The sequence below is a fragment of the Rhamphochromis sp. 'chilingali' genome (assembly GCF_963969265.1).
Source record: "Rhamphochromis sp. 'chilingali' genome assembly, chromosome: 10".
In the NCBI taxonomy this organism is placed as follows: domain Eukaryota; kingdom Metazoa; phylum Chordata; class Actinopteri; order Cichliformes; family Cichlidae; genus Rhamphochromis; species Rhamphochromis sp. 'chilingali'.
Window position 1 is genome coordinate 31,171,214 of NC_137937.1, and position 26,515 is coordinate 31,197,728.

Here is a 26,515-nt window from a genome sequence, read left to right on the forward strand (position 1 = left end):
TGTGCTTTAGTGCCACTGTCTTTATATGACATGCAACACCTAGGCATATCAGTCTCAGGAGATTGATTCAGAATCTGCTCCAGCTTCTCATAAATCAAACTTAAGTGCAGTGATGTTTCAAAACCAGTTGTCATTTCCCCAAAGTAAACACTATCTGGGAACCTGCTGTGGAGTCCTATGTTTATTTTTGCATGGTGCGTGGTTGGCCGTCAGCCTGGGTGAAGTGAATCATAAGTTTCAGCTATTTCCTTGCCTTTCGTCAGGGCCCCTGCTCTCATGTGCTACTGTAAGAGTTATCGGTTACACACACAAAAAAAGGTTCTTTGTTTATTTCTATGACTTTCTACAGCGCACTATGCAACGGCCCAAAATCCAGAGTCAAATAAATTCCTGTTGCTTTGTTTTGACTTTGTTTGGAAACACGATACCAAATACAGTTGTGCAGTGCTTTTATAGCCAGGGTTAAATGGTAGGGCTGTGCAGTATCTATATTTAAACAAAACACTCTAAGCCATAAAGTAAATTCACTGTGGTCCAGTTTTCCTAAAGAAAGGACATTTCACCTAAAAATGCTCACTCGTGTAGTGTTAACCATCATGCTGTTTGTCGACGTGGTCTAGCTCTGAAGCCTCAAATAATCCACTTTTGAGGTACACATTTAGAGTCTTAGAATAAAAAAAGATGAAATTGTTGATGGTTGATGACATTACATTTACAAGTGAGGCCTCTGCAAATAAACACCTGTTTTTGGGAGGAAATTAGCAAAGTCATTGCTGTTTGGCTGACAGCTGGAGGACTGCAAAAGATGAGAAAAGAAAAGAAAAGAAAAGAAAGAAAGAGAAGGTTATTATAACCAGATCTAGGTTCTAGAAAGGCCTGTAAAATGTTTTCAAATTTTTAAATTCTTATATTTTTTCCCCGCCATAGCAGCCCTGGTTGCAGGTAATAAAAGCTAATCTAATCTAAAAGGTGATCATAAGTTTCAATCTTTAAAAGATATTGGGGCTCTTAGACACTCTGCAACACTTTTGATAACACCCAACTATGCTAAGGCTGAGCAGTATCAATAGGTTTACAACTGAAACTTTGCAATAAATGTAGCTAGCAGCGGAGTAGCTACCAAACCTGTTTTCCTTGTAACGTTATTGACAAAACTGATAATAAATAATAAGAATATAAACTGTTATTATATAAAAAATATAACAAAAAACCTAACATAATGCATAACTGAAAATAAATAAATACAAAAAAAGTCACATGATGAAGTATCTTCTCAATTATAGCTGATTAGCTGCTTAAGCTAACATTAGCTTAAAAGGAAAGTTTAAACATGATAATTGCTATATAAATAAAGTAAACTGTCAACATAATAGAAACTTAATTTGAAGCTTCTTATGCTAAAATGTAAGAAAGGCTACATTTTAGCATAGCAAAGGCTAGTTGACATAAATCAGTCAATCACCAGTCAATCTTCCAGTTGTAGAAGGAAACATTAAATTGAATAACCACTTGTTACAAAAGAGACATGAAGAACAGCATCTCCAAACAAACCTTGAAGCAGATCGGCTGCAGCAGCAGAAAACCACAGTATGTGCCACTCTTGTCAGCTAATAACAGGAAACTGAAGCTATTCACTGGGGCTTAACAAAATTGGACAATAGACGATTGGAAAAACACATGTTCTGGAGAGTCTTACGTTTGCTGTAACATCCAGATAGTCGCTCAGCGTTAACAAAATAAAAGCATGTGAGGGATGTGGAAGCATTCGTGGAGGGGGTATTTACTTGGAACTTTTTGAGCTTCTTGGTACCTATTGAGCATCATTTAAACTGTCCAGCCTAGTTGAGTGTTGTTGCTGTTATGTCCAGCTCTTATGTTTCCTTCCAGCACATCTCAATCTGGTCACCTTTGGGACGTTGTGGACCTGGAGATTCCTATCATGTAAGATGTGAACACTGGGAATCATCATTTACATTAAATTCGCAGTTGATATAGTCTGATTTTATTATGTCAGCATAGTCAAGAGTCTTGTAAGATGTTTGCAAGTAAGGAATTTAACTTATACTGAGTCAAAATTAAAAACAAAGGTTTTAAAAGCTTCATGTAAGAATCAAGAACATAATGAAAGCTCAAAGCTGTGATGCCCTGTCTTGCATCTCCTCAGTACCCCTGATCTGAATGGTGGAGAAGGAGAAGCAAAGTTAGAATGACTTTTAGAGCCAAAGTAGCAGCCTTAATGGGAAATACAGCTGATTGAAATACACCAGAATGATCTTTTAATATGCTTAGCTGATGTTTTAACTGGGAGAGTCTCGTGCTGCTCCAAGCTGTAGATAGACATCAACTGTGAGTCACAGAAGACTTTCTGTGGGAAAAAATAATTGTCTTCCAGAATAAGGGACATCAGAAAAAAACACTCTTTGCTCATAGTAACTATGACTGGAAAAAATGTCCTTCTTCTGGGATTGAGTTAATAATTACATGACTAAGTACACGAAGAACAGAAAAAAAAACATTAATAAAGATATTAGGGATACATGACTGAACAACTTAAGCAGAGAATCTGCATTCATGTGTAACTAAGGACAAGGGTTCAAAGAAGCAAAGAAGACCCTAATAAACCTTTGGGTACATTTTTCTTCCATGTTTTTACAAACTGATACACAAGGCTTAGCAAATAGCAGTAAATCAAAAGACAGCTGAACAAAACTGTACTGAATTTGTTTAGAGCCTGATCTGCCAGGCTACATCAAGAGGTTTTGTCAAGTTTGGATGCTCTGACATGGAGAAATGTCAGTTTCAGTTTTACCCAGAACATTACTGAATAGATGTGTTAGTTTCATCACTCTGTTTCATGTATGCACACGGATGTCTCCACAACCAAGTATTGGTTTACTCAGCGGGAACTTCATTAGGGACACTTTACTAGTACAATGTTGGACCCCCTGTTCCCTTCAACTGCATTAGTTCTTCATGCCACAGATTCAAGAGAGTGCTGGAAAGATTCCTCACACAGCTGCTGCATTTGGTTGGGTGTATATGAATTTCCCATTCCACCACATACCAAAGGTGCTCTACTCGATTGAGTTTGACTCTGGTGGTTGAGCACAATTAACTCAGTGACATGAGAAACCAGTTTTAGATGATTTGGGCTTTGTGATATGATGCGTTATCCTGCTGGAAGCAGCCATCAGAAGTGGGTACACTAATTACAAAGGTATAGGCGTGGTCAGGAAATCATTTAAACAAGCTTAGTTGATACTAAAAGACCTAAAGTGTGGCATGAAAAACCACCAGCATCCTGAACCACTGATACCGTGCTTTCATATTGTTTATGCCAAAACTGACCTTACGATGTCACTGCAGAAAGTGAGACTGATTTGATCAGGCAATGATTTTCTTGTATTGTTCAGTTTTGATGCAACTATATTGCAGCCTCAGTTTTCTGTACTTGGCAGACAAGAGTGGATCTAGGTATGTTTTTTTTTTTTTTTTTGCTGCTGCAGCCCATCTGCCTCAGGGTTTGATGTGTTGTTTATGCACTTCTGCATACCGTGCATGTAACCATTGGTTATTTGAGTTACTGTGCCTTCCTATCAGTTTAAAGCAGCCAGGCCTTTCCACTCTCTCCTCTGGCATAATTTTCCCCCAAAGAACTTCTACTCATGGGATATTTTCTCTTTTTCAGACCATTATTTGCAAAACCTAGAGATGGGTGTGCAGGAAAATCCCAGTTAATCAGCACACTCTGAAATACTCAGACCTGCCCACCTTGCATAAACAACCATCCCACGTTCAAATTAAATAAATAACCTTTGATCCCCATTCTGATGTTCAGTTTGAACTTCAGCAGGTCATATTTGCTGTAGCGAACGATTGAACAGCACTAAAAGAGACATATTACTGTGGTATTAGGTACTACTACTGTACCTAATGAAGTGGCCAGTAAGTGTACAATTTCATTGGTTCAGGTTTTGTACATTCAATGAGAACTATTATTAGTGGGATATTTTAACATGCTTAAAAAAAAACATGGAACTTCCCAGTCAGATCCAGGGTCAAAGAGGAGGTCAAAAGGTCAAAAGTAGAGATAAATGTTGAAATTTGAAAATGCAGTTTTATACTTCATAGAGTTTTATTGAAATTGGATAAATAGTTAAGGAAGAATGATTAAATGAAAATTACCTTGACTTATGCTGGCAATTTTTTGGCCAAATTTCAGTGGTCAAAATGTATTTGAGTTTTTTCTGGTTTCAATTAAGAACTGATTCACTGACTTAGGTGCATGTCATGAAATCAGAGCCAACCAACAATTTTAAGCATCATTTTTAGTTTCTTGTAAAATTAGCAAAGTTTGACTACATTTATTTGTAATGCATTTGACTGTAGACCACTGAAGTAAGAAAAAAACACAAAACATCTAGCTTCTTTATTTAAACTGAACTGAGCTATTATCATGTTCATCAGCCTTTCAGTTACTTTGTATAACATCTTCAGTGCAATCAAATAATATAATCTAGTGAAGCAGGAAAAATAACACACAAAAAAAAGACCCTGCCAGCATATGGCAGTCTGATAAAAAAAACTAGAGGAGGAGGAGGGTGCTGATGAAGATGGCTCATGTTGCAATCTTCCACAGAGGTTTTGTTGACTGTTGCGCAGGGGAGCGCTCATCAGCGTGAAGGAGAGAAATGTGAATACGTGGAGACGAGGGGCACTGCAGTGTATCTGCTCATTAGGCAGCCGACGCTGTAATTCAGCGAGCGAGCAGCTCTGCAATCAGGGGCCTATTCATTAGCATGGGGGGCCCGCTTTCATCTGCAACCACTTGAGGCTGCCAATCACAGAGGCGGACGCATGACAGCATGACAAAAATGGGTCGACTTTAGCGTTCGGGGATGCTTGGCATGGAGAGAGACATGCCTAAACGCTGCCTTAAGCGCTCGCGTCTGAGAGGGGAAGAAATGTGCGTTTTTACAGTGTAGTGCTGGCAGGTGGCCCAAGCTGTGTCAGCCTGATAATCATCTCTGCTCAGCATGAAGACAGCTTTTGTTCTGAGATTTCACAAGGAGCAGCGTCGTGTCAGTGAAAAGGTTTCCTCCTGGATTGAATTGATTGGAAGCGATTGATTAGAGGAAAGTTTGATTTAAGCGCAAAGTTTAGGAAAGAACAAGAGCGCTGAGATAATACAGCACTTATATATACATTAAAATCAACCTAAATAGACACTCAAACACACCTGGCCCAGCCAACATATGGACATCTTTAATTAAATCTCTGAGGAGTATGAAGGAACCATTGTGTGTGTGTTTATCTGCTGTCTGCTTAAAGGCAGCAGGGGCTCAAATGGACTTTCCTGCTTCTTTTTTACAAGCAACAGGAGGAAGACTACCGTCAATGGAAAGTATGTCAGTTCACTGATCCCGGTGTTTCTGGATTTTTGTGCAAATAGCTATTTCATTTCATGAGATAAAATGCAAACTAGGAATCAAAATAAACAGTTATATACTGTGCATTTGTCCTTTAAATGGATCATTCTTTATGCACAGAAAATAGCTTTTCACTTTGGTTGTAAACAGCTAGCTCAATTTCCGTAGGTCTTCAAAACTTACTACTTATCTGAAAACGTGCTAATGCCATCCTAAATATATCTGTATCTATAAACCACATCAGAAAACTGGTTTAATACAATAAAAAAATCTCGAGTAAATCAATACGCACCCTATTCTTTTTAACTGTATACTGGTCACATGGTCACACATGTGATCTCTTATGTGGTTTGCTAAACTCTACAGAACCTGACAGGGGTCTTCCTTAGCAGGAATGTGAAATTGCACAGGTGCTGCACTCTTGGATTTGCTGTTAAAAAGCCCCCACATTGATCTGGTTTGGAAAAATACACATGTAACGATATGCTTTAGCTCGAAGTATCCCATTCACTCTTTGCCAATCACGGCGCCTTAAGTGCTGTCAATCAGTATAACAGCTGTAGATAATCTGTGCTAGAAGAGCTCATAAAAGCCGACAAACTGCCCAATCGATGGCCACGCTTTGAGTGAAAACGGTTATAATCGTTTTCGCAGTGGGATTGATCACAATTCCTGTAAAGTACAGCATGTAAATTGGAGATGATGTGCAGGTTTGTCGTGGGATATTGCTCTTAATAACAGGTTACTTTAGGTACTTAGCCTCTGACAGGTGACCTTTAGATTTAGTGGTTTTGAGTGTAAAAATAGTGTCCTCATACAATATCACATTTTTCTACTCCATCTTCGAGAAGCTGTTGCATTTTCAACCACACACACACACACACACACACACACACACACACACACACACACACACACACACACACACACACACACACACACACACACACACACACGTATAAACACTTTACTCCTTGCTCTTCAAGTCAGCCTGATTGTCTATTATTCAAACACTAAAACCTTCATAAGGGATCTGATACATTTTATTAAACCATGACCGTATTTACAATGTACAGTAACTGAATTTTTCCATTTCAAGACACATTCAAAAGTGCGTTTTTAAAAGTGAAGTTTTGCTCTGAATAAATAAGAGTTTCCATTTTCTGACAACAATACAACAACAAACAACAATAAAGCTGCAAATGTGCTCATCACCAGTACAAAATGTAAAAAAGAAAAATGCTGAGGTTTTACTGTAACACTGCTACAACCACTCCTCTTTTCTTCTTTTCTTTAAGCTCATGTTGGAGCAATTAAAATATCTTGTTTGAAAGTGAAAACCATTTCCAACTTGATGCAATGTTTCATGTCCCGTGGAAAAAAAAGGAAAATAAAATAAAAGTGGTCTTCTGCATTATATAAAAAAAAAAAACAAGACAAAATTAAAAAGTTACTCCTGTGTTAGCCTGAAGGCTTCACCACAGTTTACTCAGCAGTCTCACAATGAGAAACCCGACTGATTAAAAAACGCGGTCCTGCCGTCACCCGAGGACTTGACTTCCAAACGGAGCAAATTGCTGACAGGGCGTCCCAAAGGATTTTTTTCCCTCCACAACATCATCAGAGTGTCGACGGTGGAAAAGTAGACACAGCAAGTCAGCGGCTGATGGGAAGCTGTGGTAAAGAGATGGACGGGTGGGTCAAGTGGCCCGGAGCAGCGAGGACAGAGAAGGGATGAGCTGCACAAAGAAAGAGAAACAACATGAGCTTGGCAAGCAACAGGACCACGTTATTATAATGAAGAAATATGCTACTGATGACTGACATAAATACTTAAAGCATCAAAATAATGAGATAAACCACAGAGAAGAAGGCTCAGAGTGAATGTGAATACTTCAAAATCACAAAATATTCCCATATAGGGTGTTAAAACCCATAAAGCACACCTTGTACTATTACAGCATTTTTATAAAAGTGTAACTTCACTGGATGTAATCTGTACCTATGAAATACCTACATAGTGTACAGTGAATGTTGCTGGTTTTGTCACCAGCAACGTTCTGCACAAGCTGTTCACAAATAACTTCCACCCACCAGCAAATTTGTCCTGTGGTCAGTCTGAAGAACCTGGACTGGGTGGAGATGAGGTGGGTGGATGTTTAAACTGTAAAATCCTCCCAGGAGTGATTAGTTATTTATAGCTTTCTTCTCCCAACCTACACTTTTGTAAACAACATGTTTCTAGACTTGAGTTTTGGCATCCAGTTTTTACATCACCATTCCTAAATGTTATTATTTCTAAACTTTATTTCTTTATTATTGCTATTGTTTTCTATTTTACATATGCAAATATAAAGAAATTTCAAAATCAGAAAGATTTTATTTTTTATTTTTACTCAAAACAAACATTTAAGTCTGTCATTGTTTTAAAATGCGAAGCTGTTTTGGGTGCAAATACTTATAGCTAGTGTTTTTTAACATTCACTTTAAGTTCAGTGCACAAATAGAGTAATACATATTAAAAATCAGTTGAACACGAAAGAAATTAGGCTCCTTGTTATTTTTTATGTAGTAATCTTTGTGACCACAAAGATGTGCAGGCTAAAAACTTTCTTTACTTTACAATGCTAAAAAACTAGCACAGTTTTCTCTTTTAACTTATTTTCTAGTACAAATGTTTAATAAACAATATTCTAAGCCACATATTATTTCATGGTGCTTGAACAGAAAGTTGTTTTTGTTTTGTTTTGTTTTTTGCTCAGCTAGTTTAAAACTTGTGTGCAAAGCGATTCCAGTGAACATTTAAGTACCATGAACACAAGTGGAATTTACCAGCAATGACTGAAAGTCTGATGAATACATTTTTCTGTTTTGTTGCCAGAAATCAAACCAAAATTCTGATGAGAAAAAACAAACGAAACAGACAGGGGATCCCTCCTTCACAGTCCTTCAAATTTCCATGTTAGCAGTCAAATGTTTCCATCATATTACTTTAAAGCTTCCCTTAGAGCTTCAACACTCTATGAAATTTTCAGCTTCCACCCCAGAATAAAGCACCGTTTATCTCTCATGTAAATACTCATATTGCAAACATGAAATTTGCCATTATTCACAAGAGGTCACCAGAGTGGATGGCTCCCCATATTTCATTTGGCACGATCCCAGAGTGATTTGTGTCTCCTCCAGGTCTCAGACCAGGAATTGTTTGTGTGTGGGTGATTGCGTAAACCACTAGAAATATTCTTCTTTTTATTCTTATTATTTATCAAACATGGACACATTTAACAATCCACTGCACTAATCACTGCACTAATCACTAATAAGTAATAGTTAAAATTAAGTCCTGCATTAAAAATAGTGTTAACTGAACTTAATGAGACACAAATATTATCGATCCATAACATGACACAGCTTCCTCTATGCAACATAATTTAATGATAATCACTGTTAAACTACTACTGGTGGTTTAACACTGCAAACTGCTATTTTTAATGCACAATCTGTTTCACATGTAAAATAATTACATCTTTCATGACTTTCCTTCCTTAAAGGAAGCACGAAGTAGCCTCCTTACATGCTTCAAGTTCCTACTTAAGCGCTGGACTTGAGTAAATTGGCTTCCACCTGTGCATAGTTTATGATATAAGAGAGAGAGATTGAGGTAAAATGTCACATTTAAGCATTGAAAGCTGAACGTTCACCTGCCAGCAGTGGAAAAAAGGGCCCTGCATTAAATGGCACTAGCAGACGATTAAAGACTTGACACTCACTGTCCAGGTATCCATGCAGGGCCAGCAGGTGTGGTCGGTCTGGGCTGCTGAACGGTGAATAGTGGATATCTTCTGGCAGCGACGGGGGCATCCTGGACAGCGGAGCGCTTTGAGAGAAGCTGCTCTGAGGCGGCTGCTTTTTGTGTCGCGCCCGGCAGTTCTGAAACCAAACCTGTAAAAAATATTACTGATAATGTGATCGTGCAAAAAGCAGGTGGATATGATCAAACACTACAACAACGCCGAGCAGGTCCCGGGTTCAGATTCCCCTCACCACACCCCATTAGTTTCTTCACCTAAGCCAGGTGATAACAGTTTGATGTGTGAGTGTTTTAGTCTGCAGCTTAATGGTGTTAGTGTTTAAACTGGCTTCTCTGTGAAGTACAACAATTGTAATTGTGTTTTATTGGTCTTAGAGTTGAAATGGAATCATTCCCAGAGGGGTCATGTTTTTAAAGCACTAACAGTGAAAAGAAAGGAAAGCTTTCTCAAAGATGTCTGCTTTTTCTTTTGGAAACCCTTAAAATCAAAAACGTTTGGATAAAAATTAAATCATAATAAGACAAAGCATCATCAGAGCAAATTGCAAGAAAAGTATTGTGAGGTATGAGTCTGTTAGCATGTGAAGTTTTAATGTAAGAATAATGGGATCACCCTTTTAAAACTCTGGATACTAAACAGATAATATTATACCCTGATTCCTCAGTTTCTTTAACTTATGATCCCAAAAGATCAAGTTACAATCACAACTTTGTGTTATTAAGTGTGATTATTAACCAGTTTCCAGGAGCCTGAAAAAGAAAAACCATCCTTCTGATCTTTTCTATCATGCTAATATTACACGAAAACTTTTTTTTTTAGTTTGATATAAAGTAGAACTTGAACTATATAGTGTATCACCAGATTTGACCATTGCCTACCTGTATGACTCGCCTGCTCAGTCCCGTCATTTCTGCCAGTTTCTGCAGCGTCTGAGCATCGGGGTTGTTGTCCTGGGCAAACTGAGTCTGCATCACCTGCAAACACACAAAGCCAGACACAGAGGGCATGAAATGCCAAGTAACACTGTGCTGTAGACACACACGTATTAGAATGGTGCTAACCTGCAGCTGCTCTGCAGTGAATGATGTCCGTGCCCTCTTGGCTGGTTTTGGTTGGCAGTCCTGATCAGAAGGTAGCGCTCCTTCCAGAGTCAGTCCTGTGCCTTAAGATAGACACAGTAATCATTCACTAATTAAAATGCAGTCATCAGAGTGCAAAGTTACACAAAGCGAGTTAAAGGAAAAGAAAATCTTATTACAGTGTCACAAAATGGAAGATTTACTCAGTAACATAATTAAAATGTTTTCTTGCCAGCAGCCGCACTATCCAAAGTATTTACACCACTATGGGATACGTTTGAATCACTGAGAGCACAGCAGAGTGAGAAATGAAGGAATTATTCCTCTATTTGTCTTTCATGTAAAGTCTCTTCCTTCTTTCCAGGCTCTCTTAACCTCTACACTCGCTCTGTTTTCAGACCCTCGCAACTTAATTTTAGTCCAACAAATTAACAGGAGGGAATTTAGATAGTCAAAGTAAAGCAAAAGCAATTCGGAAACTTTACACCAGTTAAAATGGTGCATCCAAAATCCAAAAACATCAAGAAAAACGTTCCTTCCAACTGATTATTTGCATTATATCACTGTTAAAAGGGGCTGAATAGCTTGAGAGCAACTGAAGTAGAAGAGCTTTAGAGCTTGAACTACTCCTTCTGTTACTTAGGCTTAAACCAAGGCTGGGTTACAAAACAAGTGAAGTCATAACTGCACAGGGGCCTCAAAAGCCCACTTGGTTTACTCCAAATTATTTAATTAATGACAAATATGTTCGAAATCTGAACCACTGAACCAGCATGTCAGCTATGTTGGTTCTCCAGTCTTGCAGCCCGATTCTTAACGATGTTTGGACCCATTAACACTCCAAAAGACCTGTGTGATCTTATTCCACAAACGGATCGATGATGACTAACTATCAGTAAGACTGATTTTTCTCTCTAATTACAGATTGTTTAGTTTACAAAAAGTCAGAAAAGGTCCATCATTAAGCCGTGCAGACCGAATAAAAATCTTCTTATATGTTGTTGTGTTTGACCAACAGTCAAAAACCACAAAAATGTTTCATTAACAAAAAACAAATCCCTCAGAATTGCACACGTGGACATCATGTATGATTAAAGTTTTGCCATTCATCAGTCATCAAACATCTGCATTTCTAGTGTGCCTAAATACTAACAGGTACTTTCCCCCCAGAGTTTTTAGCTGGTAATCCAACCTCAGACATTCATCTTCGGTGTCTGTGAGATTAACTCTCACTGGTTGGGTTACCGTTCTCTGCAGCTCTGCGTAGATTGTCCAGCATGATGTCGTAGTGGCTGCGGCAAAGCACCCTGCCCTCCACCAGGCCGAACTCCTCCCCGGTCGACAGCTGCCTCTTGCAGGAGAAACAGGCGAAACAGGCCAGGTGGTACACGCTGCCCCGAGCCCTTCGCACCCAGTCACTGGCGTACACCTGTCGGCCACACTGGGCGCACTTAGTGCCGAACCTACTGTGAAGAAGAAAGGCACGAGCAGGTGAAGGCTGGCTGCAGGTTACAGAGTTCAAGAAGGGATATTCTGGTGTCCAACCAAACTATTATATATTTGTTAAATTTTTTAACACACAGAAAGACTAAAAAAACTGTTGGACTAAATAGAACAGCAAAATATGAAATAATTAGTTTTACTGTTTTGTGTAACATCTGTGCAGAGGAGTCGTATTACTGATATGATCTTGCATCATCTGCTCTCAATAAAGCTTTAGGTTTTGAACATGACTTATCTTAGCATGATCCAACATCTCTGTTTGGGGTAATTAAACATTGCACACACAATACAAATTGCTTCTCCACCAAATACAGTCTGCATTTAGCCTGAAAGGTACAATCTGGGACAAAAACAGTGATTCAACATGATCTCACTGAGTGTATGAACATTTCTGGTGCAGAAAGAAAAGCCAGTGAGATTTTGGAAAACTGGAACCGTGAAAAGTGAAAGGTGGAGGCATTCCTCCCACCACTGGAAACTAAATGTCCTACGCAGAGATTTCTGTGAGTCACACGGTTTATAGTAACTGGACTGAAGAATAAGTGAGTGTAAGATAATAAGTGTCCTCTTTATCATTGAGTGATTTGTGTGAGATGCTGGGTAAGAGAATGTGGGAGAGCAGGCAGTGGCAATGGACTGCTACATCTCAAGATGATTGAATTTTTAAAAAAGTCAATAAAAAGAAGTTCAAATTAAAGTAATAGCCACTGCTTCCATTAGAAAGAACCACAAAATCAGTCAGTAAAACTGTTGATTTTGCACATTTCTCCAGTTTTCTATCAAATTTTCAAATAGTCAAAAGGCCAAAACTAACTGAAATGGAAAGGGACATTTAGGGCAGCCGGCTGGTAATCAAGCTCTTTCCTCTGGAGGCTTTTGGTCATTAGGTTTTATGAGAGTAAGCAGATAGAAACACAAGAAGTTATTTTAAAAACATTGTTTTACTGGTGATTTATTCTGTTGTTGTTTTTTTTTTTTTTTCCAATTATGACTTTGAAGCCAAATCATAGTGAGACCAAAAGATCAACTTGGAGAGCAAAGATCAATGAGCTGTAAAAACAGCTAGAACTTAATTTAATTTAGGTGCAATAATTTATCACATAAGCACAATAATGTTTTATGGGAAGTTTTTTCTACTCTATTAAATGAAGGATTAAATGTAAAACATTTAGGGAAAACTTTCCACCCTTTGAGCATTTTAAAAGATTATTTTTTGTATTTTTTCCCCAAATAATTGAAGATATGTAGATGCCCAACGAGTCTGGCTGTGTAGATTTCTATTGATATGATAAGACAGGCGGGTACTGTTAAAAATGGCAAGATAAATAATCTGTATCAGCATTATGCTTTTAGTGAAATACACATTTTTCATTTGTGTATTCTTTTCCGTAAAGAGGAAATATTGCCCCGTGTTGTTCATTAATAATACACGTTTTTGGATATTCTCAGTTAAATCGTCGTATTAATTTTTCTGAATGATTTTCATCGACCAGGCAAAAAAGCGACCTACACTTCACTAAATGTTATTTTATTATCATACATCATTCTTCAATAATTGCCAAATTTAATATAAATCCCATATAAACGATAACTGATGATTAATAAGTTTCAGTTCGGGCCTTATAGAAAAATAAACACATTTCAGTGCTGTGACTGTTATCAAATTACATATCGGAGTTTTTATTTTTTTTAACGGTCGAAAAAGCTCTAAGAAAAAATAGTAAGAAAATATTAAGAAAAATATTAAAATGTTAAGTAAATCTTATAAGACTCTTACAGGCAGCTTTGGAAAACTACAGTCGTTGTAAAACATCAGAGCTCTTACCTGAAATAATCGAGCTTGCAGTAGATTTCTTTGTTTTTAACGTAGCAGCTGCTGTGTTGGCGCAGAGACGCTCTGCACACTGAACACTCCAGACAGCCCAGGTGCCAGTTCAGGTTGTTGACCTGAGTAGATTCAAACACACACACACACACACACACACACACACACACACACACACACACACACACACACACACACACACACACACACACACACACACACACACACACACACATATCACACTCCGATAGCTCTCTTAATCGAGATGCTCAACTAGAAATTAAACAGCGTTAGAAAAAACTAAAATTAAAAGCATTTGACCAGTTCTGTACAGTCTTCTGTGGAATTCTACACTAACTGGGATTTTTTTCGAAAAGAAAGCAGACATGAAGAAAAATGGACAGCAACCTCAGGAAACGTTTGCAGGATGATCATTTCTGTCATTATCAGTGATTTCCTGAAGACAGGGATGTGAAGAGAAGCTTACGCTTTAAATAAAGAAAACAAAAACAAAACAAATCTTACTTCTCACTGTAGGATTTATTATGGGTTAATTTCGCACCTTCAGCAGGTAGCGGTCTTGGATCTCCATGCCGCAGCTCGCGCACTGGTTCTTTGCCGCCGGAGGAGGGCAGAGGCAGGCGGCCTCCGACGGGCCGGACTCCCCAGACTCCTTCTTCACCTCCGATTTAGACTGCGCAAAGACAACAAAATAAAATAAAATAAATTAAAATAAAATAAATCACTTTTATAGCAAATACAATTTCATTGCATCTTGTAGATTTAAAAATAAAATAAAACGTCAGTGAAATATGTAAATCCTAACCAGAGACGTGGTGCCAACATGAAGATCCAGTCCAGGAAAAAACATTGATATAAAAAAACAAAAACAAAAAAAAAAAAAAAAACTCGATCTGGTAGCTAGTGAGTGCTAACTATTTCTGTGTATATTTACTAATAATTTACCCGTATATGTTGTATACAACATGCAATTTCAAGTTTCATAAAATTACATGAATCTGTATCTCAGCCCAGAACCGTTGCAATGTGTGAACTCCAACCGCAAAAGGAAAGTGAATAAACTGAGTTTTGGCGTCTTTACGCTTCATCTCCTCCCGATTAAACCTGCGCTTCCGCCAAATTAACTCTATCCCGTTACGAAAATAAATAAATAAAATGTGGAGAGTGAATGAAAGACAAAGAAATGAAAAGGTTGAAAACCAAACTCGTCCAGATGTTTGTGACTCACCATTTTCGGATCTTGAAGGCTGCCTATTTGGAGAAGAGATGGAGCTTGCTCTGCGCATTACGCATCTCTGCCCCAACCCACACTATATCCGGTCCAAAACAAGGAATAACAGTTTCTCCTGCATTTAAACCCTGGCAACAAAAGAAATTTTGATGCAATTAGGAGGGGAAAAACTATATATGATCGATCATTCCTCTTGTGCACGATAGGAGGCTGTATTCCCATGCAATCAAACGCAGTGAAAAGAAAGGATGGCACTATATCTGCAATTAGCGGTAGATTGAAATGCTTCGCTTGATAAGAGGCAACCCGAGTGTCAATTTCATCTGTCAATCAAAAAAAAGGCAACCAAGCCACCAAGCTAAGAGAGAGAAAAAAGCGGCACATCCTAATTTCAATAGCCGTATAATCGAAAATCGAAAAATCTCAAAGTGAAGAGGCTCAATTGGAGATCGGTCTATTCATAACAGACAATGTGCCGAAACTGCAGCTGATCTTGAGACATAAAGGAGCTTGATTGTCTCTTTCTCATGATGGACCCATTTAAGTACTTGAGGCTCCCCTGCGTGATTACAGCTGCATTCATAAACTGCCAAAAAATCTGCGTTTGGGTGGCAATCCGGACTTCGTGTTGTCCTTCATTCCTCGAAATTAACACGAATGCAAGATTATGTTAATTACCAGCTACGGTATAAATATTGGAGGCAGTAAAATGAGGCGAGAGGGCCTATGGGAACATAAAAACATATACTTCATACATAGAAAACCTCCCAAAAGCAGAGAAAACATCGTCCGATGAAAGTTTTTCCAAAACATCACAGGTAAAATAGCCAAATAATTCCGGGGACCATGTTTCTTTTGTTCTCCCAAGGGTTTCCTTCTGTTTTTCTGCATTCAACACAAAATAATAATAATAATCCAACTTCATTCACTCTGCAGGACAAACCAGTGGCTCTAGTGACCCTCCCATACAGTCTCACAGTTCTGCCGTTCCTCCCCGCCTCGACTCGGAGTTTACACCCAGTTTAGTCAGACAGGATGTGATGCTGCACGCTGGACCAGCAGACCTCCTTTCTCACAGGAAAATGTAGATTTAGCGCATTAATTCAAGAAAAAAAAGAAAAAAAAACAGCGAATACCGGCTAATTAACTGAATTTCTTCGTTTGGATATAAAGGTCACAGCTTTGAGGCCACTTCATCAATCAGCGCTTATACATGGAAGTGATTTCACACTTCCATGTATAAGAGTTGATTGCAACGTAAGGAGTTTAATGACGTCTGCAGTGGTAATAATTAGTCATGTAGAAATTCTCTTAATTTTTCTAAAATGGTTTAAGTGGTATACTTTTTTTTGCATTATCAGAATGGGGAAAAAAATCTATTTGTGATCCTATAGGATATAGGAAATGCTGCTCTACAGAAATTTAAGGTCTATTTAGAGTTTAAAGCATATAATTAGCCCCAGAAGATTTCTATTCATACTTTTAGAGAGTGCATGTTCAGCGCTTTAGCAAATAAGTGAATACTGTTCATAAAAATATACAGTTGGGGTACAAAAGTATTATTATTATGTGAGTTAAAAAGTTTCAGTGAAAAGATGAAGTCCTTCTGCTTAATGACAGACTTAAGTGACGCCATACATTTTGGGGATATTCTAACAAACATGATTTCCTCCAGAAATAGTTCAGTGAGGTTAACAACTACTCTTCAAGTTGTATTAAAACTGTTTTGGGGGTATCTTATATTTGCACTAATATGAATCATGTTTTGCAGTAATGCAAAGCAGAAGGCGGAGGATGTCATCATAGAATAGACCACTTGATCGTGATGAAGGAGACTTTGTAAAAATGTCTAAGCAAAGCACTGAGAAAATACCCCCAGACTTAAACAGTCCCACCACAAAGTTTCACTCATACCCTGCAGGATAGTAATTCTCCAGCTCTTTCTTGGACACCTTTCTATTGCCTGTCAGAAAAGAAACATGCTGATATAACTTTGTTCACCTCAAGCATTTGGCACTGGTCTCCTCCAAAGAAGGGGTTTTGTGATGCTTCTCCTCCACCGATACCAACGATAGAAAATGATCCAATAATCTACACAGTATTTTTACAGCGCCTTGCAGTGAACCCATGATTTGGTGCTGAGAAAGCCCCTCATTGCTTAGAATAACAGTTTTACTTCCAACACTTAAACTTAGTACTGATGACATGTTTCCCAGCATCACAGTGCTACTTAGTAAACTAGAGAGGCAGCTCTTTCTTGACTTTTTTTTATCCCTGACTGATGGTTTCTGTTGATCTGCTGCCATGTTTGTCACCTGCACTGACATTTTTAGGCTGAGAAATACCACAGGAAATTAAATATAATGTTACTGGCCCAATTGGCAGTAGTTTAGAGACAATATTAAAGTTTGATTGAATCTCAGCAACTCTGAGGTAATTTAATCAAACTGAATGACAGACAAAAACACTTGAATTTAAGGGACTCTGCAGTACTGTACTCGTTGTGGAAAAGATTGAAAAGCATCGGTAGTCAGATACCTATTCTTATGCTTACTTACACATTTGAACAATGAAGGGACGTGCAGAGCACATCCTCTACCAAGTCCACTTTAAAGAAAGTGAACTGAAGCAGTGCCAACATTTTATGGTTTCTTCCTTTGGCTATGCTCCACCTCTTCTGTAAGTTTCATGAAATTTAGCTTGGTCGTTTTTACGTAATCTTACTGACAAACAGACAACCAGCACCGATCACACACCTCATTCTGCTTGCATCTCCACAGGGATACTTAAGAGGCTTTATTGTTTAACTGCAGTCATTTATATGATGTTTTATGTTGTTTCTAAATATGTTAAAATGGCAACATGTTACGACTGCCACGTTCACTTCAGGGTTCCCTGAGGTCATGGAGGACGATTAACGCCTTGGCTGTTGTGTGAATATGATGATGTAAACATTCATGTTTGATTGGCTAAGCTGATAAGTAAATGTGGTTTATGAATAGCTCCCCTGATACATGGCAATATAAAATTGAGTTTCTGTAGAAAGAAAGTTTTGTTGACAGATGTTTAACTACCATTTGGGTACTTGTACTCTTTATGTATGTTCATAACAAAATATACTTTTAAATGTTTGAAATGCTTTTTATCTTTCTTTCTGTGCTTGAAGTAATGTGTTCCCTAGAGATTTCACAGCATCGACGTCAAAAATATATCCCTTTGTCTATGTGTGTGTGTATATATATATATAAGATTTTACTCCAAACACCTTCAGAGAGGGGAACAAACAGAACAAAAGTAAAGGTTTCCACAAAATCAATGACTCTTAATTTTTATTGATCACTTAAAAAGCAACCCTGGTTGTCTCAGTTTGTATTGTCAGTGTAATGCACTTCAGAAGCTCTCTGCGTTAACTGTAATTACTAGATGGAGCAGGGTCAGCTTGAAGTGGGCTGGTCAAGCTGTAAGAGAAAAGAGGTTCTTTAATGATAATGTGACCGTGTTTTTGGAGGGTTTTGACCAGTTTCTGACCATGTGAACACTATGAGGTTTTTATCAAAGACAGTGATGTTTGACAGATGATCTGAAAGGACCATTTTCATCCTCGAAATGAGAAGTGGCAAACAATGATGCTTCCTGGAGTGTTTACTTAGTGTGAAGCCAAAAACTGAATTCTGTATATCACCCAACTGAAACAGTGTCGCGATAAAAGAAAAGAGATGTTGTAAACTAGCAATAAATGAGGCAATACTTCATAAAAAAATATATTACTTATAATATTATAAGCCTGTATATGAATAAAGGTGCACTCCAGAATTCTGATTGCCAACATCTGTTTGTCCTGATGTGTGGTATATCTTACTTCTCTTGAAATTTTCAGCATCGCCAGTGTTGATACTCAGCAGCTGTGTGTTTTATCGTCATTTTTGCTAATATTTTACTAATATTTCTACAATAACTCATTAATGAATTTCAAACATTTAAAATGTCAATATTTTGAGCAATCAGATGAACGCTGTGATTCAAAAGCAATAAAGTGGGTCTTTTAGTTTAGATGACAGATTTTGTCTAGTTTGCTGTTCAAGAACTAAAGTCAACATATAGACCAAAAAAAAGTCATCAGGGGTTAATGACAGATTTGTTACCTGCATTTCCAAAAAGGTATGTTTTCCAGCAACTAAGAAACCATCGAATACCTATATGAAAGTAGACTGTAATGACAACAAAGTCAATCTGGTGACAAAACTGTCAGCATTAGCTTGCCTACATGCTGTGCAGCTAACTGGCTTTTTATTTAGCTATCTGGCTCACAACACCACCTTTGTATTGCTTGTAGACGGCAAGCTTACATGATATATGAACCGAAATGTTTTTTTGTAACAGTCTCAATATAAATAACATTTGTTTTATTTAGTCCTTATTTACTAGTAATTTTCTACGCTAGCCACTTGTCTAAACTAAAAGGCAAACTACTTTTACTTTTAATTAGCCAGAAGAAAAGTGTCACAGAGTTGTTTGAATGCACTGACAATACTAACTTTTGTTTCTTCTGCCATTTGGCCGAATATAATTTACTGGAAAAAGTCATGCACAGTATAAACGAAGCACAAACCTACTATTTCTGAAAACTGAAGCCAACACTAAAGTCCCTTAAACCTGCAGTGTTTTCAGTGGCCACCAGGGGGTGAGCCCTGTGGCTGCAGAAAACCTTTTGTTTATATAGAGCTTTTGCAGACATGTGAGCGCCAACCATTTGACATAAACATGTCAGCCATTTTGGGCATGACAAATATAATGACAGTGTAGAATCAAAGCTGGTCAATGGTCATTTGGCAGGATGCAATGAGGAAAAAACAAGAACTACCTCGCCAGTTGCAAGTGGTTGCTGGAAGCTAATGGCAGCTGTTGGCACTGGCCTAAAGATGGTCAGTGACCCATATCTTTCCCTAGTGACCCAACTATCACAAGCATAAACCTCCTTGTGACTGTATTGGTTCTCCATTTCCGGTTTTACTACCAATCAGCTATTACTTAGTGAGTGTTAGCAGACAAACATGAAAAACTACAGGAAAGAGTGTAAATTTGCTATCACTCAAAGCCAAGGAGGTTTTTGGTCCAGGAGCTACTTTGCAATTGATTTCGCCCAGCGAATGCAGTGAACCACTGTTGGGATTCACTGGGAAGTTACTTTTTTCCTGGCAACCAGTGGCTATATCATGTCCATTATCATGGAAAAATCTCAATAATGTGCGCATGACATCACATGAGAAACCTTTGAAAATATTTGAAAATGCTTGCTCTCTGAACTCAGCAAACACTCTAGTTGCTAGTCATACTGAATAGAGCATTAAGACCATTTGGCAAATTATGAACATTTTTTGAGTCAGAACTCATCTCATTTCAAGGCTTCTTATTGGGATTTCACTATTGCCACTAACATGGGTGACATCATGCTGAGCATGCTGTATATGCTGTATATGCTGTATATGCTTAAAACTGGCTTTCTTCTGTTAGATAACATGTGCTAGTCACCTCACATTACAGCTCACTAGCAAACCTTGGCTTGCATCCTTGATCATGTGTGTGGCGAGCAAAAAATCAGAACCCACATTAGTGGTCAGTGTTGCTGGGAGATGGTTTTTCTTTTCAGCAATAAGTGGGTCACATTTCCAAGTTAGTATTTTGCATGTTTGGCACTGCAGGAGAGCAAAACAGAGGCATTTCATCAAGGCGCTGTGGAGCGACCATACACGTCAGACTGGATTGGATTTCTGCTGATGATCTTCTACTACTTCTTTCCATAGAAATTAGTCCACAGGCTGTTAGAGGCAACCTGAGAGAGAAAAGGAAGTGAGCGTTAAAATAATTTGCACTATGCAACAAGTTTATTTTACACATGTGACTTCTCATTTCTTTGTCCTCGCCTCCCCCCACCCCCCGCTCACTGTACAGAATTTCCTCCTTGAAGATCTGGCAAAAAGAAATGCACAGCAGCCTCTTGACAATGCAAACATCTGATGATGGGTCACCTGTTGCATCCTGTGCAGCTTTGTGGATGTAATGATTTCACACCACTGCTACTATACAAACAATAAGAAATCGGCGTAATGCCATAACAAAAAAAAAAACTGCAGCACATGCTAAAGTCATTAGACTCGGTAGGCCCCAGAGGATTGTTTTATAGCTAGTATGTCAACAACGTATGACGTCTGTTGTCCACTCGCAGTGGACGTGCAGCAAGGTTCACATGAGGGCAAAGTCTAATTTAAAGTGAGGAACGCTGGGAAGCACCCGATATTGAGGTGGGGTCCTTTTGTCATAACCCAATAACAATGCTTGTGTAACGTACTGGCCTGTAGTCAATGAAGTTATGAAAGATAGACAATTCTCACACACTTGGCACATAAATCATTTTTTTTCCAAGTTTTCCACTTACTGTAATGTATATTTTCTCTCAGTTTCCAACTTTTCTAATATCAAAACAAATGTATGAAACCCCTGATTGGTCTATTGAACAGAATAATTTATTAATGTACAATGCACAGCTGTCTGCCATATGTCTGGTTTTGCCCTTTTTTCTCTATTCTTAATACTATTACACATTGTTTTGCCTATTGAAGTTTTGTTTATCTGATACGATTCACTAAAAGGTCATCTCAGTCTCCAAAATATGAGTCTTAGTGCATTTTTAGTATGAGTCATTCTTCTTGTCGAAGGACGAATGTGCACATGCAAGTTTATGAGTGAGGAATGCTTTTTACTGTCTCAGAGTCTGAGGAAAGGAGTCCTGCAGTACCCGAACAAAATATATTGTGCTAATCTTACACCCTGTGGTAATTTCACATGAGAGATATTTGTTTTTGCAGTTTTGTCTGCGGTCTTTATACATTGGTTTGAAGTGGGCGAGTCTCACTTTTGCAAAGGGCAAATACTCTTGTACCAATACCAATAAGGATTCAGCAGCATTTGACTCAGGATCAGAGGACGGTTCTGGGTAGTTTGCTTATGTTGTCCATGAATTCTGATTAAATTAAACCCGTATGATGGAGAATATGTTTTTTCACTGTAAAACTCCTATTTAATACTTTTCCCTGCAAAAGTTTCACTTTACTGGTAGATTGTTTAGTGAAACACATTAAACAGAAGATCTGAAATAAAGTTTTAATTTGTTATGATGATTTTCTTTTAGTTATTATCGGTGAAATTCCCAATTTTATATTGTAGCGTTTATGTAGTAGAGTAAAATGTTATGAGATACACTAAATTAAATGACTTTTCTTTAATCTCACTAAAGATGTGGTTGCAGTCTCACACAAAGCTGTAAAACCCCACAAAATTTGTCACCTTAAACCAAAGTTATCTTGTTGTACATCGACCATCTTTCTTATACAGAGCCCGATTTTTGAAGAAGAACCTAATTACAACTGTTTGTCACAACATTAAGATTTTTTTAATGACATGAAACTGAAGTAGAAAATTGATAATGATCATGTGGTTCATCTCTTGCATGCACACTGTTTTGTTTTTGTTATTTTCTTCCTAAATCGATTTCATTTATTTGTTTGCTGGCAGCACAGTTTAAAGACTAAACACAGACAGTCAGTATTACATGTTGCATCACTTCTTTTGTATTTCTCCTGCCATTGTTGAAACAGCAAGGATATACATTTTGATTATAGGATTAACCAGTTAAACATGCAAACTTTCTTCTTTAGGAGACAGTTATCTGTGCTTAATGATTTTGTCTGTTTTCTGTGATTCTTTTGGGGTGAGCTGCAGTCACAATGCAGTGAGCATGATTCGTGACTCTCTGTATCTGGATATTACAGAGAACAGGGCCAAAGTCACATTACAGGGATGATTGATGCTCTGCTTGGCATGTTGGCCGAATTTAAAATGTTTGGAGAAGGGTGGAGTGAGCCCTAAATGCAACAGTAGGTTCTTATCTTGTTTCTGTAGAAACTCTGCTACTCTGTGTGAGTATTGTTACATATCCGAAGTTTGAGTGAGAGCAGGGCTCTAAAATGTTGTTGGAAAAAGATTTATCTGCTCTACTAACCAGTTCAACAGGGTTACTTGTGTAGTCACCAGAGTGACCCCTGAGTAAATGTGGAAAGCCCTAATTTCTCAACCGAACAGAGAAGTTGTGAAATGTAGTTTATATGTTTACTTATGGCTGCTAAAGATAAAAACGTGGTTAAAAAATGGCTTAATAATCATCTATGTTAAAATTTCAATAATTACAAGCATTCGTCAACATATTTAACAAATTAACATCATGTATTGAACTAAAAGACTTGGAAAAACGTAAAATATTGATTGTCCACTTCAGGGTGACATGGGAGTTGGAGCCTGTCCCAACTGTTATAAGGTGAGAGGCAGGGCACATCCTGGACAGGTCACCAATCTGTCGAAGTGCTAACATAGAAAACAGGCAACAATTCACGGTCACTTTTACACCTACAGCCAATTTAGGCCATTACTGTTACCCTGTGCATGTCTTTGAACTATGGGAGGAAGCTGGAGCACCTGGAAAGAACATGGAGACAGGAAGAACATGCAAACTACAGGCAAAAAGCACAGTGCTAACCACCAAACCACCCCCACTGTTAAAGGAAGAAGCCACAGACTGATAGAAAGAGTTTGAAAACTGACCAAGAAGAGATATCTATGGCACAATGATTTCCTCAGTTTATGAATTCAAGCATTTCTAACAGGCTGATAGGCTCAATAAATAGTTTAAATCTTCTTTAGTGCAGCACAAAAAGCTGTTCTGTGGCATGTTGGTGCCCTATATGAGGTGGCCAGTCATCTGTAAGATGCACACTGGCCACACTAAGGCATCCATCTACTGTCACCAACACTATGCTGACCCTTTTTTAAGAAAAAGAAAGAATACAAATAAAGAACATGAAGTAATATAACGCATAAATATGACACCACTCATAACATCCTGTTTAGTGCAGCAATATCTGACTAAGCAGGGTATATTTTAGGGAGTGCCTACCATGTGATTTAAAGTCAAGCGTGCCAAATTTGGGTCAAAGACTAGGATGCTGAAGTGAAGTGTTCAGAACAGTTCAGTGGTGGATTTGCCTTTATTCGTACAACTGCAAGAAGTCACCTATGTAAACATTGCTCATTTTAACCCCCAGTTGCTCTCCTAATGAGGTCGGGCAGCGTTTGGAACGTGATAAATTAGTTCAAATTGAAAACTGGGAACTAGTGCTAGAAGTCTCCTTATATGTTTGTTTAAATGTGAGAAAAATTATGTTTTGGGATTTTTTTTTTTTTTTTTTACACAATGAGTAGTGAAAATGTGACGATGCATGAATAAAACAAGAAAGACCAAGATAATACTCCATCCAGCTAGTGAATGTTGCAGGTCAGTTTTATGTTTAAAGACTTAACATCCAGCAGCAACCATTGTTCAACAGGCTGTGTCTACTCTAAGATCAAACCCATCTAGATTACAGTCCTACAGCCAAGCTTTCAACAAACAAAGGAAATGGCACATTACACCATCCCTCTCTCTGAAAAGTTGCACTGGGGAGGAAAAAAACCCTCTCCAGTTATTTAACAAATACAAGTTTATTTGAAGTACAGACAAGGAAAAATGAAGGGCTTTTTTCAGGCCTTGCACTCCATATGACAGCAATTTGGGAGTATTGTGTATTTTGGCCCAAGCGTGTGGTCTATGATAGATGACAGGAGAGAAAATCACGAGCCGCTGGCTTGAGCACAGACATGCAAATTGCTTTCAGCTGATTGCCGTATTCTCCTTGATATTTATCAAGTGGGTTACAGTATGCCTCTTTATTTACAGACAGGAAGCAGCTGATCAATTCCACTACAGGAGGGAGGAAAGAGACCAAAGCCTTTTCCTCTGCTAGGTGAAAGTAGAAACCCCTCTAGTAGCCAGTGAGCACCTGGTTTACCCGACTAACAGGGACAAAAGGCAGAGATATACACATCACAAGTTTATCCCAAACTCATATTGGTTTGTGGTGAAATTTCATTTACAACCAAGAGATCTTATAGCATTAGTAAAAGTAGCAATTTAAACTTTTTTTCTTTTAACTCATTCACTGCCAGCCATTGGCAGTGAATGAGTTAAACCCATTGACTCATTCACTGCAATTGACGGCTATAGACGTCAATGGCAGTGAATGAGTTAATTTTGTGACGTCTTTGCAGCTGTGCAACAAGCTGTGACTACAATTCATGCTGATTGATGCAAGACTGCCCAAGGCTTACACCTACAGCTCTACTGTCATTCAGATTATATTCGTGAAAATATATATGTTGAGTATTAGTAGTACAGGCTAGAATTTGCTGGATTTACTGTACATGAAATCTTCTGTTAAAAATAAAAGTTTATTTTATTCATTATGGACAGTGTGCCATGATGCTGGAATCCTTTCAATTAATTTCCTGTTTTATATTATTATTATTGGGCTTCGTGTATCCAAGTTGGTTTTGCTTCCTGTCTCCATAGCGTTTTCCCTCCTTTGTGACTGTAGGCCTAACTAATCTTACCTGTGTTGTCCTTCACACCTGTGTTCAATTAGCCTAACATGTTCTGTTCATGCTACATATCCTCCTATGTGTTCAATTAACACTTTGTTCTTTCTACCATTGAGTCATCTGTGGTACTTCTCTTGTGTACTTATTTCACTGTCAAGATCAGTAATTTTCAGGGTGTAGGAACTGATCTTCTCTCACTCTGGTGAAGCTTTTCAAATTTTGTGAAAGAAACAGTGTTGATGTCATCAGGCTTTGGGTTCACATTTCAAACGGTTTGACTAACTATTAGCATGATGCTGTGGATTTTTAACCTTTTGATGATTCTGACCTGGATCCAACTTCTCCACTTCGTGAATTTGACCCCTCTCCTCCCTGAAGAAGGGTTTGTTTTTTATTTGTTGTCTTCTCTGCTGACAATAACAAACATATGTACACGCATCTGTGTGAAGGAAGTTTCGAGGGGTTTTCCCTGCCCTGGCAGCTACTCATGACAAAAAACAACTCACTGAGAACAAACAGGAGAAAAGTATTTTAATGTAGTTCAGTTAAATTGCTTCAGGTGCAATAATTCCATAGTTCTCTAAAATAACAGGAAAAATATGACAATTATCTACAAAATCTTTAATTTTATGAGCACAACATATTAATCTACCCCAAATCTTGCCTCTAAACAGGCTCCAGCTCAGCTCTAGATATGTTAGAGGACTTGGGTCAGTGTCAGAGATCAGCTACTTACCCAATCAGGTAACCAGCTCCAGAAGGAAAATTACTTCCTTCCGACCACTTGTACTCACCTGCAGTGACCCGCAGCAATCAGAGGTGTACGAGACTCCTAATCACGAAAACCCCTTTAGGTCAGCATATGCACACCCCACCACAGCCCACCCAGCCTCCTTCAACACCACCACCCCCGAAAGGGGAGCTTTGAGTTCAAGTGTTTAAACTGTCGCATCAAATAGACTCAGCGTGGAGATTACTTGTGCAGGATGCATTGTGTGTTTAGTTTGATGCCGACTGCAATATCCTGAAGCTCTATTGATCCCAGCAGCCCCGGGTGCAGGGCAGCACTTTTGAGCCATGTCAAGTGGGGG

The 26,515-nt window shown here is 38.3% G+C and overlaps 1 protein-coding gene across 3 annotated transcripts; it reads right to left on the reverse strand.

Moving 5' to 3' along the window:
• Positions 1-6,463: 6,463 nt before the first annotated feature.
• lhx6b (LIM homeobox 6b) lies at positions 6,464-15,867 on the reverse strand. 3 transcript variants are annotated; one of them, XM_080894746.1, is made up of 9 exons: positions 15,746-15,867; positions 14,898-15,028; positions 14,211-14,342; positions 13,649-13,770; positions 11,566-11,786; positions 10,303-10,403; positions 10,120-10,215; positions 9,200-9,371; positions 6,464-7,168 (listed from the first exon to the last, which is right to left on the reverse strand). In XM_080894746.1, exons 2-9 carry the CDS (start codon positions 14,898-14,900, stop codon positions 7,086-7,088), a joined length of 930 nt encoding a protein of 309 aa, XP_080750872.1. In that variant the 5' UTR covers positions 14,901-15,028; positions 15,746-15,867; the 3' UTR covers positions 6,464-7,085. The 3 variants fall into 3 exon arrangements, with proteins under 3 accessions (XP_080750872.1, XP_080750870.1, XP_080750871.1); XM_080894744.1 differs by having other exon boundaries at positions 15,656-15,863; XM_080894745.1 differs by having other exon boundaries at positions 14,898-15,863.
• Positions 15,868-26,515: the final 10,648 nt, after the last annotated feature.